The 13,871-nt window shown below is 39.7% G+C and overlaps 1 protein-coding gene across 4 annotated transcripts in view; it reads right to left on the reverse strand.

Annotated features, from left to right (window-relative positions):
* Positions 1-6,529: 6,529 nt before the first annotated feature.
* The window catches only part of wwp2 (WW domain containing E3 ubiquitin protein ligase 2), a 99,910-nt gene continuing 92,568 nt past the window's right edge, over positions 6,530-13,871 (reverse strand). For all 4 annotated transcript variants that reach the window (XM_056252062.1, XM_056252064.1, XM_056252060.1 and 1 more), the window contains 7 exons: positions 11,142-11,275; positions 10,904-11,044; positions 9,483-9,603; positions 9,240-9,344; positions 9,058-9,154; positions 6,912-6,984; positions 6,530-6,808 (listed from right to left, as the gene is read on the reverse strand). In XM_056252062.1, coding sequence (XP_056108037.1) covers positions 6,709-6,808; positions 6,912-6,984; positions 9,058-9,154; positions 9,240-9,344; positions 9,483-9,603; positions 10,904-11,044; positions 11,142-11,275 — 771 coding nt within the window. In that variant the 3' untranslated portion in view covers positions 6,530-6,708. The remainder of the gene's footprint in view (positions 6,809-6,911; positions 6,985-9,057; positions 9,155-9,239; positions 9,345-9,482; positions 9,604-10,903; positions 11,045-11,141; positions 11,276-13,871) is intronic.

Below are 13,871 nucleotides of genomic sequence, written 5' to 3' on the forward strand. Positions count from 1 at the left end.
ATAAATGCTCATTGTCACTCATGTAAACACAACAGTTTTTCTTCCGCAATCACACGTCTGCGCTTTGTTTCCCGGCGGACCGAAAATAAACGCGACACTCGCGCCCCCCGGAAATCCGATAAAATTCAACCAATCAGATGACGACTTCGACATTCCTGAAGTGTTTCCAGTTAAGTGTACCATATGCATCAGACGTTTAGCCAACGTTCCGTGGGCGTGACGTCTGAGGCTGAGACTAATGTGAAAATGTTTGAGCCCAATCAAAGCAAGCAGGATTTTTGTTCACAGAAGCGTGAGCCGAGCGCGAATCCCAACGCGACGCTTCACTTCAGTTAACGATCATACAGTGTGAGATAGATGCAAGTAGCTAAAATATACGGCTGTTTTTCGATAAAAGTTTTTAATGACCGACAGAAATAAGTTTGATCAAAGACAGTGGAAATGATAAGCTCAATTTAACAACACAAGAACCCTATTAAATATATTGCCATTATTATTGTAAATATTTGTATAACGTTACCTCGAATGTGTCCGACTTTTCACTGTTTGTATCACTCCGCTTGTCTGTGTTTGCGCAACTTGCATCATTAAGCCAGAAGGCGGCGACAAGTGACTGTCTTTATGAGTGAGCAATTGAGCCATTAATTAAATGAACAGATTAGTCCAAAAACATTGATTAATTTAGCAAAGAAAAAGTAGCTGAAACTGGAACTGATTCGGCTTCTTCGTCCGAAAATGACCGAAAACGTTTACATTTTGAATTGTTTAATTTTTTTTGCTTCATCGGATGGGGGTGAAACTTGGTGACTTTTGTTGTATTACCTATATGAACACACAAAAAAATCAAGGAGATGATTCTGATATGTTAAAGGGTCGTAAAAAAAAATAGTCACACTTAGCTTCCTCCCGGTCAAAAACAGGCGACATAGGAAATGAATGGAAAATATGAAAAAATACGAAAACTCAGAGAAACTTTTGGTGGTACAAGCTACAGATCAGCCACTGTGCAGAAAAAAAGTGTACAGCAATGAAGGGGTGACACTCTAAAACATCAATAGTGCAAATAAGTAATGTCCTAAACAACAAAAGGAATCAAAAAGCCTTTCTATGTGTTTATATAGGAAGCTATAGGCAGGTACAGGACATTGCACACATTTAACTATTTTTTAAAGCCACTAGATGGCGCTCTTCTACTTGAACATTTTTTTTTTTAGGCTGGCACTCTATTTTGATGTGAAATTTTAAAAAAAAAATATATAAAATAAAAAAATATATATTAATTCTAATGGAAAGAATAGCTCATAAAAATTATATAATTAATGCAAAGTATCATAAAAAATTCTAAAAATTCTAAATAATAATCAGAAAATATTATAGAACAAAACAATATTTGATTGGTTATCCTGGGAAAAAGTAAAGTTACATTTTAAGGCTTCGTCCGTTTTTTGACCGGGAGGAAGCTAAGTGTAACCCATTTACCAAGAAGCCCAGAGGGTTAATCTGATCAAATAGCAATATCATTTATGGGACCTGGGTATTTAGAAAACCCTGCGTACAGGCCTGATATGCAAGAATACTAGTAATTCTATATGTTCTATTCTATTCATTATTCTATAGTCTAGCACAGCGGTTCCCAAACTTTTTTTCCTGCGCACCCCCTTCTATGTCCCAACCGGGTTGGCGCACCCCCAATCCCCACTTCAAACAAAAAAAATGCAACAAAGCTTTGTTTAATCGCCATATAAAGACTCATGTTTAATCATGCACTAAAACCAGAACACGCATGACAATAACAACATCAACAAAGTTTCAATATAATGCAACAAAGCTACGCACAAGCTTCCACTTTTAACCATTTCACACGTAAGTTTAAAATATTTTAACTGACCCCCCAGCGTGAGTTTTTCAAGGCGACCGTTATTTAGAACTTGTCACTTTAATGTTTCCATGGTGACGCGTCATTCCTTGTCACGTGACACAGCGCAACCACAACACAGCGCTGAATGAATGATGATCTGCTTTTATGTCATTTTTCCTTTTTTATCAAAAATATTCACAAATGTATTAGCTATAGCATGAAACACTGATATTCCGATTGTCAAATATGTGCAAGTGGATGTGTTTTATTGTTCAAACACCTTCATAACGATCGTTAGTTTGTGCCACAGTACAGAGAATCGGATCTGTTGGATTTAAAAGTGAAAGTAAGAGGCCGGTGAACTGGGAGAAGAATAGGGTAAAATGTAAAGCTCTTGTGTCGTCTTATTATAATGAAAAGGATTAATATTGCCGCTTCCATAGAAATCAGCAAAATCAAAATCATTGTTTTGCTAGTACTTATGTGTATTTAAATGTCTGAAACCTAAAATAAACATTATGTTGTTGAAAACACTCAATGGTTGTGATATATGACAGCACTGGCTCAGCGCCAGCCATCGCGCGAAAGCACATTTGTCACGTTAGCGGCTGCAGTGCAGAGCAGTGCGTAGAAGACAGCAGCTGTTTTCAACGTTTCTATCAAAAACTAATAAATTATAGGTTTTTTTTTAAAATAAAAGCGATTACAAAGGAAATGTTTACTGTTCATGGTTTTTATTTTATTGTATGGAAAAATCCCACTTACAAAACAGACCGCCATTACATTTTTCCTCTCGCGCACCCCCTGGTGGCAGCTCGCGTACCCCCGTACCACACTTTGGGAATCCCTGGTCTAGCATATTCAATACTAATGCAAGACTAGTCTTACATGTCACTGTTTATAACACAGATCGTTCGTCCTTTGCTGGGACGCTTAAAAAAATATTGGGGGCATAAATTAAGAGTATACCCACTTCTCCAGGCACCACTACATCACTGACAATACTTATATATTAATTACACCTTTAGCAAGTATAATGCAATAAAACAGACAAACAACCAATTTCAGATGCAAGGAATCTGCTAATATTATAATGCATTTTAACTTTGTTACAATTATTTATGAAAATATAATTATAACGTATATTACGAATAGAATGCATTATATATATAAAGGGTATAAGTGTTACCAAATACAGTAGCCTATTTTAATATTTTTTCTCAACTATTATAAATTCAATAAACAGTGTTTTAATAAATTATCGTTTTTAGATGAGTATAGGCTATTACATGATATCAAAAACAGTTGTTGTTAAAAGATTACAGATCTTGTTGTAGATCTTTATCTTTCCTAAAAGACATGACTGGAGTGAAAACTTAAATAACCTTTTTTTTTTCTTTTTTTTTTTACAATACAGTTCTGTACAGTTAAGATTTGATGCCAAATAAGCGACACTGACTGATGCTGTCGAGAGCTGTACTGAATGAACAGATGTCTCAAGCCTTCATACAGCTCAACCACACTGGTCCTTATATCAGACTTCAGACACTTGATCAGTCATTTTCATGACATCAGCTGTTTGTGTTTACAGAATGAAGAATTTTTTCTGTATAAACATTAAATTTCACACTGATGCTCCAAAGAGGATGCTTTTAAAGACTGATCGGCTCATATTGGACATTTGTGTAATCTTCATCTTAATGTAGCTTATGTAGTTAAATAGGAGATAATTAAGGCATTTGCAAAACAGCCAGAAACGCATAATTATGAGTCCAAGGATGTGGAAGCTCGAAGCTGTCCGCTAGCAATCATGTTAATCACAACATAAATGTAGATCTTCAAACGGTCACTGGGAGAACAGTGCTCCCATTTTCAGTGTTTCTGCCGCTCAGTGTTTCCGCTGCTCACCGCTCAGTGTTTCCGCCGCTCAGTGTTTCCGCCGCTCAGTGTTTCCGCCGCTCAGTGTTTCAGTGTTTCTGCCCCTCAGTGTTTCCGGCGCTCAGTGTTTCTGTGTTTCTGCCGCTCAGTGTTTCCGCCGCTCAGTGTTTCCGCCGCTCAGTGTTTCCGCCGCTCAGTGTTTCTGCCGCTCAGTGTTTCTGTGTTTCTGCCGCTCAGTGTTTCTGCCGCTCAGTGTTTCCGCCGCTCAGTGTTTCCGCCGCTCAGTGTTTCCACCGCTCAGTGTTTCAGCCGCTCAGTGTTTCAGTGTTTCCGCCGCTCAGTGTTTCTGCCGCTCAGTGTTTCCGCCGCTCAGTGTTTCAGCCGCTCAGTGTTTCAGCCGCTCAGTGTTTCAGTGTTTCCGCCGCTCAGTGTTTCAGCCGCTCAGTGTTTCAGCCGCTCAGTGTTTCAGTGTTTCCGCCGCTCAGTGTTTCAGCCGCTCAGTGTTTCAGCCGCTCAGTGTTTCAGTGTTTCTGCCGCTCAGTATTTCCGCCGCTCAGTGTTTCTGCCGCTCAGTGTTTCCGCCGCTAAGTGTTTCCGCCGCTCAGTGTTTCCGCCGCTCAGTGTTTTCGCCGCTCAGTGTTTCCGCCGCTCAGTGTTTCCGCCGCTCAGTGTTTCCGCCGCTCAGTGTTTCCGCCGCTCAGTGTTTCCGCCGCTCAGTATTTCCGCCGCTCAGTGTTTCCGCCGCTCAGTGTTTCCGCCGCTCAGTGTTTCCACCGCTCAGTTTCCACCGCTCAGTGTTTCCACCGCTCAGTGTTTCCGCCGCTCAGTGTTTCAGCCGCTCAGTGTTTCAGCCGCTCAGTGTTTCAGCCGCTCAGTGTTTCAGCCGCTCAGTGTTTCAGCCGCTCAGTGTTTCAGCCGCTCAGTGTTTTCGCCGCTCAGTGTTTCCGCCGCTCAGTGTTTCCGCCGCTCAGTGTTTCCGCCGCTCAGTGTTTCAAAGTTTCCGCCGCTCAGTGTTTCCACCACTCAGTGTTTCAGTGTTTCCGCCGCTCAGTGTTTGTGTTTCTGCCACTCAGTGTTTCCGCCACTCAGTGTTTCAGTGTTTCCGCCGCTCAGTGTTTGTGTTTCTGACCCTCAGTGTTTCAGTGTTTCCGCCGCTCAGTGTTTCTGCCGCTCAGTGTTTCCGCCGCTGTGTTTCCGCCGCTCAGTGTTTCCGCCACTCAGTGTTTCCGCCGCTCAGTGTTTCCGCCACTCAGTGTTTCCGCCGCTCAGTGTTTCCGCCGCTCAGTGTTTCCGCCACTCAGTGTTTCCGCCGCTCAGTGTTTCTGCCGCTCAGTGTTTCTGCCGCTCAGTGTTTCCGCCGCTCAGTGTTTCCGCCGCTCAGTGTTTCCGCCACTCAGTGTTTCTGCCGCTCAGTGTTTCTGCCGCTCAGTGTTTCCGCCGCTCAGTGTTTCCGCCACTCAGTGTTTCTGCCGCTCAGTGTTTCTGCCGCTCAGTGTTTCCGCCGCTCAGTGTGTCTGCCGCTCAGTGTTTCTGCCGCTCAGTGTTTCTGCCACTCAGTGTTTCCACCGCTCAGTGTTTCTGCCACTCAGTGCCAGTGACGTCACGTGCATAACCTCTATATAGGAACACTGAGGTTTGGTCGTTTCTTCTCCGTATGCGAGTAACATTGGTTTTGCTGTTTCACAGAACTAAGATGCCGTTGTTGTAATGTTAGCTATAGTCACAGGACAGTTTTGAGTGTCATTGAAGCATTATTTTGCTTTGCTTTATTCTTGCATTGGTGTGTTTGTTTGTTTCTCAGAAATCACTTACTGCACCTTTAAAATGCTTGAGATGGATGGCAGTATTGGGGACAGCCATTCTTTGTTATAAAAGTGCACAAATGCCAAATTGGATACATGCTTTTTAAAATATTGTTATTAATTAATTCATTTAAATCATTCAAGGACAGAAATTTTCACTTGGGTAAATAACCCTAATTCCTATAAAAACAAAGACCTCATAAAACATCATTAATGGTCAAAATGAATACATGTTTTGTTCCAAAATGAGACTGCAGAGAAGCAAACCTTAAGGTGTACATCTGGAAGAGTTTGGTTTCTTTACCTAATATGTCACGGAGTAAAAAGGATTTTTCTGTCACAATCCAAAATGTTTTCACAGTCCATAACTGGATTTTATTTCAACTATGTACAGTGTAGCATGGCATGTCACAAAATAATGAAATCATATCTGATCAATCTTTTTTAAAACAATTATTTTCTCAATCATCTCGATGGTCCTCTAGCCCATATACACTGATATGACACATGAGCTCCAGCTATGCGGTTCATGACATTTGCTGCAGTTTATTGTATTATTAATAGTAATATTTCTGTGTTGAATGCTGCATTATAATGAGGGGGTTGAGAATTTCACCTCACACTGAAAATCAGGATTGATCACATTTTGATTTAGGCAATTCAGGGAATTCATTTAAAAAATCTTGATAATGAAATAATGCAGTGACCTATGTCATAATTTGCACTGCTTTCTCTGCATAGAAATGTAAGGTGAAGTTATCATTCCCAGAAGAGGCCAGATTAAATGTTACATTCAAACGAATCATGTATCTGCTGCTGGTCCATCAGTGCTTTGCTCTGCTGTTTAAAGTGATCGTTATATCCAAAAATGAAACTCATTGTTTTACTCATCCTCATGTCATCACCAGCATTGCTGTTATCTGAAGTTTGGAGAATCCCACACTCTGCTTTTCCATACAACAACAGTTCATAGTGACCTTTCCTCAAAATTCTTCGTGTACAGAATGATGTGAGGGTGAGTTTTCATTTTTAGATAAACTAGTAATTGAACTGTAAATCTGCAGCAAGTCTCTTCAACAGTCTGTCCATTCAGTCCACATTAGTGGTATTAATGGCCTAGTCACAAGAAACTGATTAATAATTTTCTTGGTCCTGTCCTTTCCATGCTCGTCACTCTTGTCCGAATCCCTCGGTTTCCTCGATAGCAAACAGAAGTTTTTCTCGTAGCTGCTCCATGTTCTTATAGGGTGGCAGATCCAGACGGTTAAAGCTGAAAATGTAAGACAGGAGGGACAAATAAGTCACAAAACAGTTTTATAAAAACAGTTCTTTTCTATTATTTTTCAGATTTAGGTTGAACATTTGCATCTCACCAAGTGTGACTTCTAGGCAGCCACGTTTCCTTCCCCACTTTGTCTATGCAAAATTTTTGTGGCCCGTTACTTCCTAGACAATGAGGCGATAAAATGATAAACTATTAGAAATATTTACATTTCTAAACATTGAATATGTACAATGTGGACAGACTTCAGGTCAAAGCTGAATGGTGGAAAGACTTGATCAAACAAATGGGTTTTCTTTAATTGAATAACTTACTGTATTTATGCTGCCGTAACGTGTTTTCGGGATTATTGTAAATATGAATTTCCTAGTTAAAAATTTGACATGAACGCCCTTCTCAAGTCGTATTTCTCACTGGGAGGCTGTGGGATCATTTTGAGTTGGACAGGCCATAAACGTTAAACATGGCGGAGGGAGAACGACTGCTGTGTGACTGCTATTCTTCATTCGTTTGTTCTTGTTGTTCAAGTAGTGCATATTAAATTATAATATAACATGACTCTCGGGAAAATAGGTGGACGGTACGGTGGCCCACCTGTGAAACTGAGGACGCTCCAAAGACTGATCCACTCATATTGGACATCCTTATCGTTTACAAGCATATTTTTCTCTACACAAGATCAATATTTAACTGAAATATTTTAGATCCGTCACTCTAAAAAATGTAGTCTATTAACTGAAGTCTTTAATGTATCATAAGCACTTTCAGTAATTACAGACTGTTCCTCCAAAATTCTCCAGTTCCAAATGTTACCTGAAATTAAATAGATGACAGATCAGCAGCCAAAAGAGAAATATTCTTACCCGCTTAATATTTTAATATAATTGTCATAAACACAGCAAAACAGGGTGAATAAAATGTGATTTTATACACAGTGAAAATAGCCTGTATTTGACAGAAATTTTAGAACTGTCAGCAAGCCATCTAAAGCATGGTGAATGTTTATATGGATGTCAATGAATGGGATGCTAAATATCATTTTGGCTTTAATAAGATTTTCCCAATAAATATGCAAGAAAAAAACCTGGTGTCCTTCATGATTCCTGTTCTTTCCAACAACAAAGCGCTTGAATGCGACAAAGCTCGTAATCACAACTTTTCCGATAGCGCGTGAAGGCAGCATTAGCTCATGATACTTCATTAACATTCTCCAAAGGTTACGCACCTCCTTTCACTGACTCTGTTAAGGCCCTATTTTGTACCATATTCATGGACAGTGCCACCATTTCAAGCTTTTCCTTTCGTTCCATCAACATTGTTAAAGGATTAGTTGAATTACTAAAGTATTAGTAATGTCCTGATAATTAATTCACTTCAGAATTAAAATTTCCTGATAATTTACTCTCCCCCACGTCATCCAAGATGTTCATGTCTTTCTTTCTTCAGTCATTTAAGTCAAGTCAAATTAGTCAAATTAAGGTTTTTGAGGAAAACATTCTCCATATAGTGACTTCAACAGGGTCCAACGGTTTGAAGGTCCAAATGTCAGTTTCAGTGCAGCTTCAAAGACTCGACACGATCCCAGCCGAGGAATAAAGGTCTAGTGAAACGATCTGTCATTTTCTAAAAAGAACGACCGATGGTTTGTCTAGATAAGACTCTTATTCCTCGGCTGAGATCGTGACGAGACTTTGAAGCTGCACTGAAACTGACATTTGGACCTTCAACCTGTTGTAACTTGTTGAAGTCACTATATGGAGTGTATGTTTTCCTCAAAAACCTTAATTTCTTTTCGACTGAAGAAAGAAAGACATGAACATCTTGGATGACGTGGGGGAGAGTAAATTATCAGGAAATTTTCATTCTGAAGTGAACTACTCCTTTAAGCTTATCAACCAAAAAGTTGGAAATCCTCCTCCTCTAAACCACTAAGTAAACACACTAAGGCCAAAGAAACAACCATGAAATGCTCCATATTTGAGATTTTGATAGCATGCAGTAATTTCATATTGTATGAAAACTGTCTATAGGGCAAAATGATTCAATTAATGTGTTAGGCTTGCAGACAAATACTACTGGTGAATCGATGACTACTCAGAGTAATAGTAACTATAGTAAAAAGGAAAATTTAACTAATTAGTTCACTAATTAATGTTATTATTATTATTAACACGGTAAATAGTGTTATCAAAATGCACTGTTGTGTGTAAAGGTACATTAAGATATTATAGCTGTACCTATCAGTTCTGCGAAACCTCCAACCGGCAGTCGACAAGTTCCTGTGACGAACTGCAGAAGCCGAATTCTCTTCTCATTGTCCATTTCCTTCACGACCTGTGTGACACACAATGACATATATATAGTAAAAAGAGAAACGCGGGAGTAGCTGTGACTGCATAAAAACACACACACGACTTACCTGCCAGAACCAGTGGATTTGCTTGCTGTTTTTGGTGTAATGCCGATAAATGGTGTTCTTCTGCCAGTCGTTCAGATCGATTTCCTGCATCCCGCATAACATCAACTAGAGCGAGAAACAATCACCCAGTTATTTACAACCGTTTTCTCAGTGATGGGTCTTCGTATAGATGAGGGTTTTTTATTGGAATGATAGCATCTATAAATGTCAAGTCCTTGCTAAAAACACAACACCACCACCCACCTCCAACTCTTTCTCATCAAAATAACGCAGCCACTCCAGAGGCACAACCTCATTGAAGCCGTCCAGGAAGGCTTTAGTTTGTTCCTCCACCCCACGGGTGAACCGCCAGTCAGTAAGCAGACTGCAAGACAAACGTGCAATGAGTTTAAAATCACTGTGTTAAAGGAACAGTCCTTTTAAAAGAGAAAAAAGGTGTATAGATGAGGGTGATTGTAGCTTCAGTGTGGGATTTCTGCACAACTAGCATCACCAGTGAGAGTTGCAAAGAACAGGTTTCTCTAACAGTCAACAGACTCTTAAACTGGAGTTGAATAATAAACTGGGATAGGACTCTAACACTTTATTTCTAAGGACAGTACCTGTTATTAGTGTACGAAACACCAATGGATGAAAGGTGTCTGTTAACTGGCCAGTAATACTCTTAAGACCAATTCACAATCCCCAGATTACAGTGTGTCACATTCCACGACCCTACAGACGCCAGTTCAGCATGAAGCTCCGACAGACGCCAACAGACACCGACAGGGGTGACACACCCATAAATCGACATAACCAGACAAAGTGTCTGTCTTTTGTCATCTGTCGGAGTAGGGCTGCCCTCGACTAAAGACATTTCGAGTCGACTAATCGCACGTTTATATTAATGTAATTACTTAAACATACTGGGGGTGGATGCGCCTTTCATACGGATAACATAATCAGAGTTTTTGTTTTCCAATTGAATTGGTTCGTTTCAAGACATTTCAAGCTTTCTATAGATGATCTATAGATGTATTTCTCATGTCTGTGAGGCTAGGCTATATACGCTGAGTTTCGGTTCATTTTTGTCTAGTTCAGGGAGACTGAGATGGCAGAAAGCGCATCCTGTTTGTTTTCTTTATTTTACAACAGCACAACACCTTGTTGTTATTGTGAGTTTACACAAATAAAAGTAACCCTTTACAGTTTCGAATAATGTATTACTCTTATCTGCATTACCAAAAATGTTTTCCCTGTTATCCGGAGTAACGCCGGCGCCTCCATGTCCGGCAGTAAAGCACGCTATACTTCAGCTTCCTCTCTCCACACGGACACTTGGATGTTAGATGTGGCTAGGTTAGCGTTAGAGCGAATCTTATGTATGAAGTGATTTGAGTGGCCAAGTAAAGTTTCTACTACCGGTACTTGCTATTTCAAATGATAAGCCATTTTTGAGGTAGATGAATTATAGGCGAAGATTTGGATTTCCTGTCTGACGTACGGTAATTACCCGCCGTTAACCATCCGTCCCTCACAGGCAGCGTGACTTCTCCACTTCCTGTGGAGCTGTTTTTTCTGCAACTAATAAAATTTGGGTCGACTAAGCCTCTTCTATCGGCTATCAGGGGGAAGCCTTGTGAATTGGTCTTTATAGTGAAAATAAATGAATAGGGCAACTGTACCCAATATATTCCTCCTTGTTGTCGTGAGTGACGAGCTCGTTTTCTCCATCGTTCTTCAGCTGGTGTGTCGTCACCTTGCCCAGAATCTCCATGTCCTGAGCGAAGTACAGCTCCACGCCACACTCTTCCAAATCATTCTCTCTGTGAATGTACACCAGCATGGAGATCAGTGACGCACAGTCTGTCAGAGACTTGTTTTGATTGAATGAATGAATGCAGCTGCAGGCTTGATACTCACTTGACCCACATGATGGAGTTGTAAAACTCCGGGTCGATGGACTCCAGGTCTTTCAGGGTGGGTTTCTTGTTAAGCATGCGCTTGTAGAAGGGTAGAGTGAAGCCAGTGTCAATGAACTTCCCATGATACAGTGCCTGCAGAGAGCCAATCACAGGTCGAACGTCATAAAAACAACAAAAGATAGTTTAAGTCAGCATGAAGCGGAAATTGCAACTGATTTTTCCACCAGTCGTTATGTATGACAGGTTTCTGGAGGCGAGGGATTGAAACTCCTCTATAGCTTGTTTTCAAATGACGTCACGCCACTGCGTTGCCATGGCGTGAAATGCAAATGGAGGGCAGGAAGTGATTTGCTGTATTTAGAAAGCACTATAACAAACTCAAAATGCCTATGTTTTGCGTCGTTTATCGTTACTTAAATCGATCAAACCACGAGGAGTTTTTATCGTGTACCAAAAGTTGTTGTTCATAAGGGGGGGGATGCTAGAAATTGACAGAAAAACCCCGGAAAAACGGCTTACAAACCTACGTCTGCGGTCGGGAGGAGCCGAATGGGAAAATGCCCGTGTGTGCAGTGATCACTTCGTCAAAGGTGAGTTAATATATCTATTTTTAAAAGGATTTTGCTAAATATTTTAATTATTATGCATGCAGCATTTATGAGATCATTAATTGAGGCCACATGGAATTTTTCAACTTTTAAAAATTAATTTTAGAAACAAATCCATGTAAACATTATGCATCATCAACTAGGAATGCAGTCACAGATCATTAACAGCAATCATCTGTCAAATTCTGTCCAAACAGGTTTAAATTCAACATCGATTTCTTTTTCTTTTGTTAGTTGCAGCATGCAATATTTCACACATATACTGTAATTTTACTAAATGAGTTCATTCTGAGTGGCCATACACTATGACATCATGGCTGTCGGGTGAATGGATGGCCGTAATAAACATTCATGTCCTATTTAATGCGTTTGAGGAGCATCTTATTGGTTTTTAAGAGTCATTAGAACAATTCGGCTGCATCATTGTAAAGAGAAAAAGAGAGGAAAAGAAAGCTGCAAATGGTAAATCCAATTAAATATCAAACAATTATGCAAATGTACATCTGATAAAGCTTCATGTAATGTTAGTGCAGCAGTCAGTCAGTTTAAGCGGACATACACACTTACACAAAACCATTTTAAAAGGTCACCAGAAAGCTGTCTGTCACGATAAGAGAAATACTGTAGCTGCAGTTTAACCTTCCATAACAGAACCATGAGGAGCCTTAACATTGCCTTACATTATTAGTAGTAATTTGTGTTACTTACAACACTAGAAAAAAAAGTTAACGATTCATAAATAATAATCATTTGTGACCAGCAATTTTGAAGCTAGTTTGTGTGAGATTGTGTGATGCTAAAATTGTCAGGAAATTAAAGGGTTAGTTCACCCAAAAATGAAAATTATCCCATAATTTACCCATCCCCAAGCCATCATATATGTGTATATGACTTTCTTCTTTCAGCCAAACACAATCGGAGTTATATTAAAAAATATCCTGGCTCTTCCAAGCTTTATATGGCAGTGAATGGTGCCTTTTTTTGAAGCCCATAAAAGTGCATCCATCCATCATTAAAGTGCTCCACAAGGCTCCGGGGAGTTAATAAAAGCCTTCTGAAGTGAAGCCATGCGTTTTTGTAAGAAAAATATCCATATTTATACATTTATAAACTAGAATCACTGGCTCCCGTATACAAGTCTAGTTCTGGTGGATGAGTGACCTCTGACCCGACGCATGACGTATTGAAGAATGTGGAAGCGCAGAGGATAGAGCAAAAAACACCGGTCAGGAATTAGAAGTCTAAAACGGGAATTTTTAGAGAGAAATGTCAGGAGTTTGAGATTGTTACCCAGCGCTGCTTGTTTGAACTCTCACCTAAGCTTATGCTGCTCCTACATCGAGTCAGAGGTCACTTTTCTGCCAGAACTCGACTCTCTCGTGAACGCGTGGACGGACGTTACTGGAAGCTAGTGATTACAGTTCATAAAGTTATATGAACCGTATATTATTCTTACAAAAAAAGCATGGCTTTGCTTCAGAAGGCCTTTATTAACCCCTCTGGAGTCGTATGGATTACTTTTATGATGGATGGATGCACCATCCTTTTTTGGGCTTCAAAATTTAAGTTACTATTGACTGCCATTATAAAGCTTGAAAGAGCCAGGATATTTTTTTATATAACTCAGAGTGACTGAAATAGGAAACTCATATACACCTAGGATGGATTGAGGGTGAGTAAATTATGGGATAACTTTCATTTTTGGGTGAACTATCCCTTTAACTGTGTGTGATGTAGTTGCTACAGCACAATGTAGTGCATGTACTGTACAACTGTGACTCTGAAAAATAAATATTTGTGATTGTATCATTTGATCTTAATGTTAAAATATCAGTGGGCCTCATTCGTGAAACTTTGAATTTACTTAAATATTTGCCAGAGTAATTATGCACAAATTTCACAAAAACACTGGATTCACGAACACTCCGTAAATCTCAGATTTGATAGTTAAACGTGTATAGGAATTAAAATAATTTGGAATCAAAATTGGCAAAGTAATCAACATGAGCCTCAAATTTCATGATCGGTGATAAACTACACCATTATAAACTACAGATAAACCCGTTTATACACTTTTTATAATATGTGATAATACATTAAACAATCACGAATATTGTAAG

This window comes from Rhinichthys klamathensis, unplaced genomic scaffold (genome assembly GCF_029890125.1).
Source record: "Rhinichthys klamathensis goyatoka isolate OS25496 unplaced genomic scaffold, OSU_Roscu_1.1 h1tg000092l_1, whole genome shotgun sequence".
Taxonomy (NCBI): domain Eukaryota; kingdom Metazoa; phylum Chordata; class Actinopteri; order Cypriniformes; family Leuciscidae; genus Rhinichthys; species Rhinichthys klamathensis.